We start from the raw sequence: 6,461 nt of genomic DNA on the forward strand, positions 1-6,461 counted from the left end.
AAATAACGTGTGAAACATAGTTGTGAAATTTTGTGAAAAACTGTTTTTAGATTAGATCGATAGGTATATAAATAAGTGTTTGCTTGGTTAATGAAAATTGATTTTGGGATAATTGAATTGGATTTAGTGCTTGTTTGGTTAGTGACTAAAATTGATTTTAGTTAAAAGTAGTGAGTTGAATGTAAAGTGATTTATATTTGGATATGTTCAGGAAAAAGTGATTTGACCATTAATTTTTAGTGTAAAAATCACGTTTGGACTTAAAAGCTACAAATCATAGCTTCAAGCTAGAATCAATTCTGGAGGCAGAATCAATTCTACTCAATAGCATCCAAACATATCATAATCAATTCTACACTTTCAAAATTGATTTTAGCTACTCCAAAAGTGCAACCAAATATGCACTTAAAGTGATTTATTTTTTGGTACTCTTATATAAAAATGAGGTGAATAATAAACTTGAGCTGAAAAACAATTTTAGAGGCATGGAGTAAGCTCGATATTTTAGAAAAAATCAATTCTGGAGGTGAAGAATTGATTTTACTTAGAATATTTGAATATGGCAAAATCAATTATATAGTTTTGGAATTACTTTTGTTTCTTGCAAAATTGAATCCAAATATTCAATAAATTATTTGTGTTGCTCTCTCAATGCCTTTTTATTTCTTTCTATATGTTCAGGTTTTACACCCTAAGAACCCGTTTGCCCCAACCTTGCATTTCAATTATCGCTATTTTGAAACTGATGCTCCTAAAGGTAATGTTTTATGTTTTTCTCTTTGTTTTATGCAGACACTATGATGTGTTCATTTCCAAGCTACTTATCTTATTATATAACGATTTTGGGAAAAAAATGATTCTGAATTCTCATTATATTTAATCAAGAGTTGTATTCTTATATACAAGTTCAATACACAGCTGTTACAATTATGAGCCAGAAATAACAGACACTGCTAACTACCCCTAACTAACTATCTTAAATAGAGCTGTATGTATCAACTAGTATGCCATATAACATTATTGTCTAACTACATATCACTATAATTGCATGAAATAAGAAACTTGTAGTGACATTGGACCACATGACGTTAGGACATTGGATAACAGGACTCTTGATTTTGCTTCTATTGATAGTCATGCTATTGCATTCTGCAGATGCTCCTGGAGCACCTAGACAATGGTGGTTTGGTGGGGGAACTGACTTAACCCCTGCTTACATTTTTGAGGAGGATGTCAAGCACTTCCATTCAGTATGTGCTTAACACAACATAGGCTTATCAAATTTTGTGGTGAAGAGTCAAATTCTTTGGAAGATTTTATTTTTTAAATTTTTTATTAAAATAAATAGTTTCCTTTGTTTTAAAATGCCACCATATTTGGACGTCTTATGTCAGTATTTTTAATATGATTTTTCAGTTTCAAATGGGTTTTCTCGAATTTATATATGTGTAGCTTGGTTCCTTTGAAATGGATGGCACTGCAATGTTAAGCTTTACTGAGTTTATATCTTGCTTCTTTTGTAGACTCAAAAACAGGCTTGTGACAAGTTTGATCCTACATTTTACCCCCGATTCAAGAAATGGTGTGATGATTACTTTTATATCAAGGTATAGTCTCATCCTTTTTCACATAATGAAGTTTTTTGGTGTAGTATTTCACTGCAGTCTTAGGATAACTTTGATAAAGCTGAAACTGATCTGTAAAAAGCAATTAATGAGCATTCAGTTTTCAGTTCATCAATCTTTAGTTAAAGAGTAAATTTGAATCTTCTTGTTTATCTGTTATCATTAGCTTTGATAAATTTTATACATGATGAATTGAAGGCTATAATAAACATTAAACCAGTGTTTGTAGATAGGTAGCAGCGATGACTGTAGGGTAGAATGAAATGATCGGATAGGGAAGAACACCTGTGATGCTGGGGCATCAAGAGCTGGATTGATGTGGTTTGACAATAGTGAATGGAGATATCATCGCATTAAGTATATGCAGCTGATAATATGATATGTTCAGGAGACTTGGAGTTGGAGTGGTTGTGTGAGAAGGACAAGTGACAAAAAGTCGGAAAGACAGAGACATATGAATAGATAGGCAGTGTCTCAGATGGGTCGATTTTTTGTATGCATTGTAACTGCACGGTTCACTTGATTTCTCAATCCATAGATCCTGCCAATGAAGGCATGTGAAGTTGAACCTCATTGATAATGTCGGGCTTATAAGCGACAAATTTGACATTATTATATTTGTTTATACTGTGTTTTATCCTCTAGTCTATCAATTATCACGACCGGCAATTCCATTTTAGAGTATACCAGTTGAATCAGTATAGTCAATACTGTCTAGTTAGATGGATCATGGGTGCCGCTTGGCGTGTTGAAGGGATTAAAATGGATTCACTAGAATGTTTCTTTTTTTGTAATTGAATTGAGTTTGTGGCATATGCTGTTGCTGATTGTATTTCATTATCTTCCTCTTCATTTCAGCATCGAGATGAAAGGAGAGGGCTTGGAGGAATATTTTTTGACGATCTGAATGACTATGATCAGGAGATGCTCCTTTCCTTCGCTACCGGTAATTGATTGAATATTCAAATTTGTTGGTTCTTACTTCAGAATGTGCAAATTTGTTTATCCTTTCGTTTACATGCTTGCCTACACAATGGTTGCTTGCAGAATGTGCAAATTCTGTTATTCCCGCTTATATACCTATCATAGAGAAAAGGAAGGATTTGCCCTTTACAGATCAACAGAAAGCATGGCAACAATTGCGAAGGGGACGATATGTTGAATTCAATTTGGTACACTTTTTAAGCTAGCTTCTAGATCAAAAGTTTTGCTCTACTCTTTTCCAGATCAGGTTTAAATTTATGTTACCACTATGTTTTTCGGCTGCAGGTATATGATAGGGGTACAACATTTGGACTAAAAACTGGAGGGAGAATAGAGAGTATTCTTGTTTCTCTCCCATTGACTTCTCGATGGGAATATGATCACGTATGATTTTAGAATCTTCTATATATTGTAAAATGTAGACAAGTTGAATATTAGATGCATCTAGTATTCCATTTATAAAGTTGCTACTGAAATGTTGATATAATTTTGCGTGCAGAAACCAGAAGTAGGAAGTGAAGAATGGAAGCTCTTAGATGCGTGCAGAAACCCGAAGGAATGGATCTAATTTATCAGTTGACCACCCAATTTGCCATATATTTTTATCAATAAGATAAGATAGCTTGTGTTCTTTTTTCGGTGTATATCATGTACTTGTTAAGATGAGTCGCTACTATTTTAGATTCTACTTGGTGGATCGCAAATCACATGTTTTACACTTTTCACCTATGTAAAGCGTGAAATTATGAAAATTACAATTGTTTAGAATGCGTCTGTACTCTGTACCCACTGTACCACTCATTGTTCCTCAAGGACCTACCTATTTTTGCAAAATAACATTGGTAGCTTCTTCATAAATCATAGTAAGTGATTATTATACTTATACTAAACAAAAGAAATTAAGAGTAAGTTCATCAAAATGAGCATTTAATTGAGTAAAAACCTACATCATGCGTTACACTTGCATTAGCCATTTTCCCACCAGTGCCTACCTACAAGGCTACAAGCTTGTTCGCAATGCCAAAACAGTTTTAGTGGAGAAATATGTATGAAGAAAAAAAGAAAAAAGAAAAAAAAGAGGGAACAAAATGACAGATAAAAACTCCATCTGGATTGAACATTTTCATCCATCAGATTCAGAGGTATTCCTGTCAGGCCAATGGAGGAATTTGAATCCTTGAAGAGAGGGTGGCAAGTAGCTCTGTGTTGAGGAAGGGTTATCAGGAGGGTATATGTATCCTTTCCCATACCCAATTTCCTTCATTAATTTGGTTGGTGCATTCCTGAGATGAAGAGGCACCCCTTCATTCTGTCCAACTGATTCCTTCACTACCTTCTGAGCAGCTCCAATTGCTCTATAAACTGCTACAGATTTAGGAGCCAAAGCCAAGTATGCAACACATTGTGCAAGAATGACATTGCACTCAGGCATTCCTATAAAGTGACAAGCTTGGTAGCAGGAAACAGCTTGATTAAGAGCTAAAGGATCAGCCAAACCAACATCCTCACTTGCAAACCTTACAAGCCTACGTGCAATATAAAGTGGCTCTTCACCTCCTTCTAACATTCTTGCTAGCCAATAAATAGCTGCATCAGCATCACTTCCCCTCATAGACTTGTGCAATGCACTGATTAAATTATAGTGTTCTTCCCCAGCTTTATCATAAGCAAGATGCTTGCATTGAAGTGCCTCCTTTGCATCCTCAACAGTAACATTAACACCAAGACATTCTTCATTATCATGCTGTACTTGTACCCGAGCAGCAGCAGTAACAGCAGCAATCTCCAACACATTCAAAGCAACACGAGCATCCCCATCACAATTTTTAGCTATAAAATCAACAACCTCATCACGGACACTGACATCAACGTGGGAAGAATCAGAACCAAAACCAAGGCTTTGCACCAACCCTTTGTCTGTGTCAGTTACAGCCCTGTTGAGAAGCAAAAGCAGGTGATGGGGTTGAAGAGGGTTAAGAGTAAGGACACGACAACGAGACAAAAGTGGTGTAATCAAATGAAAAGAAGGGTTTTCAGTAGTGGCACCAACGAAAACAATGCTACCATCTTCAATGACAGGTAAGAAAGAATCCTGTTGAGATTTATTAAACCTGTGAACCTCATCCACAAAGAGAACAGTGGTTTGATTTGTTTTGATTCTGAGTTTTCTAGCTTCATCAACAGCATCCCTAACGTCTTTAACACCACTAGTAACAGCAGATAAAGAGACAAAGCGATAGAAAGTGGAAGTTGTTGGTGATGAATTTACAATAGCTTTGGCGATAGTGGTTTTACCTGTGCCAGGTGGACCCCACAGGAGTATTGAAGGGAGACGGTTGCGTTGGATTGCGGAGCGGAGAATGGAATTGTTTGCGAGAAGATGGTCTTGTCCGACAACCTCGTCCAATGTTCTGGGACGCAAACGTTCGTATAAGGGTCCGTGAGTTTGGGTTTGTTTTTTGGAACGGTTGAAGAAAAATGCGGACTTGTTTTGTTGGGTTTGTGTTTGTGTTTGTGTTTGCGTTTGTGGTGATAACTTGATGCGTTTGGTTGGTTCATCTGCTTGTTGTTGTTGTTCTTCTTCTTTTTGTTGTTGTTGTGAGTCAATGGGTGGTGGTGGAGATGGGGATTGAAAGAAGCGGTCGAGTTTGGGTTGGAAAGCAAATGATGATGGATTAGGATTAGGATTAGGAATAGGATTGGAGTTGGGTTTGTGAGTGAGAATCCATTCGGTGGCTTTGACGGTGGATTTGCCGCCGGTGGCAGCCAAGGCTTGGGCGGCTAACTCGTCGGGGAAGCCCATGCTAAGAAGCTGTTGCATCTCCATTTTCCCTTACTCTCTCTGTCTCCCACTGATTCTCTATTCTCATTCATCATTCATTCATAATGCGTTCCTATCTTCATCTTTATTCGAGGTCATCATTGCAAATTTAATACTCTCTCGGGCCCCGTCTATCATTTGTAACAAAAAGTTCTAGAGTTTTAACTATTCAAAACAAAATCACAAATTTTAAAATTATGAATTACTCTTTTTTAAGAAGAAAGGTTACTTTTCATATTTTTAATAATATAGATATTGAAAAATAAATAAAATTTAATAAAAATATTATTTTAATTATAATTCGATAGATTCTACTAAATAATCGTCTTTAATTGAAATTTATTAATTATTTGAACTCAATTAATTAATCAATCCATGTAACAAAATACTGCTAATTTATCATTTTTTTTATTAACAGTTGCATATTAACAAATAATATTATTAAAATATACATAATATAAACTATATATAATATAATATATTAATTTTATTTATTAAAATTAATTTTGCTACTAAAAGTAAAATATTTTTATAGAGCTTTTATTCTTTTCATGATAAATATTTTTCAAAAGTTCTAAAATTTACCATTAACAAAAAAGTGTTTTATGGCAAGTTAGCCATTGACATTTAGATAGTCTAGTTTGGTACAATTGACACGCTCCGTGTCATTTTAAAAAAAAAAATTATAATAATAATTAATAATAAATCATAAATAAAACACATCAAATATCTACTTTTATTCTCTTTCTATTTCAGTCGTTTGTTCTTTTTCTTTTTCTTCTCTCTGTCTCAGCCAAGACAACTCCTTTTCCCTATTTTTATTTATTTAATTTTTTTTCTCTTTGCTTCTTTTCATCTACAACACATAAACCCTCAATTTTTATGATGAATTTAACATCCTCAAAAACATAATTTCTCATACTCCTACAAATTCTCTTGTTTAGGATTTTGGATTAAGATTTGTGCTTAAGGAAGAAGAAGGGTACCCATTTTTTGATAGTTGTTTATCGAGACTATTTGAAGTAAATACA

General features: G+C 34.6%; 2 protein-coding genes across 2 annotated transcripts in view; one reads left to right on the forward strand and one right to left on the reverse strand.

Annotated features, from left to right (window-relative positions):
* The window catches only part of LOC101494025 (oxygen-dependent coproporphyrinogen-III oxidase, chloroplastic), a 5,289-nt gene extending 1,822 nt beyond the window's left edge, over positions 1-3,467 (forward strand). Inside the window, exons 2-8 of the mRNA XM_004491573.4 lie at positions 682-757; positions 1,156-1,250; positions 1,524-1,607; positions 2,484-2,571; positions 2,673-2,797; positions 2,895-2,993; positions 3,109-3,467. Of these exons, the coding sequence (XP_004491630.1) occupies positions 682-757; positions 1,156-1,250; positions 1,524-1,607; positions 2,484-2,571; positions 2,673-2,797; positions 2,895-2,993; positions 3,109-3,177 (636 nt within the window). The 3' untranslated portion in view covers positions 3,178-3,467. The remainder of the gene's footprint in view (positions 1-681; positions 758-1,155; positions 1,251-1,523; positions 1,608-2,483; positions 2,572-2,672; positions 2,798-2,894; positions 2,994-3,108) is intronic.
* Positions 3,468-3,508: 41 nt separating this feature from the next.
* Positions 3,509-5,548, reverse strand: LOC101494340 (uncharacterized). The gene has a single exon (XM_004491574.4). It carries the CDS (start codon positions 5,434-5,436, stop codon positions 3,733-3,735), a length of 1,704 nt encoding a protein of 567 aa, XP_004491631.1. The 5' UTR covers positions 5,437-5,548; the 3' UTR covers positions 3,509-3,732.
* Between the last annotated feature and the right edge of the window lie 913 nt (positions 5,549-6,461).

Source organism: Cicer arietinum, chromosome 2 (assembly GCF_000331145.2).
Source record: "Cicer arietinum cultivar CDC Frontier isolate Library 1 chromosome 2, Cicar.CDCFrontier_v2.0, whole genome shotgun sequence".
NCBI classification, from domain to species: domain Eukaryota; kingdom Viridiplantae; phylum Streptophyta; class Magnoliopsida; order Fabales; family Fabaceae; genus Cicer; species Cicer arietinum.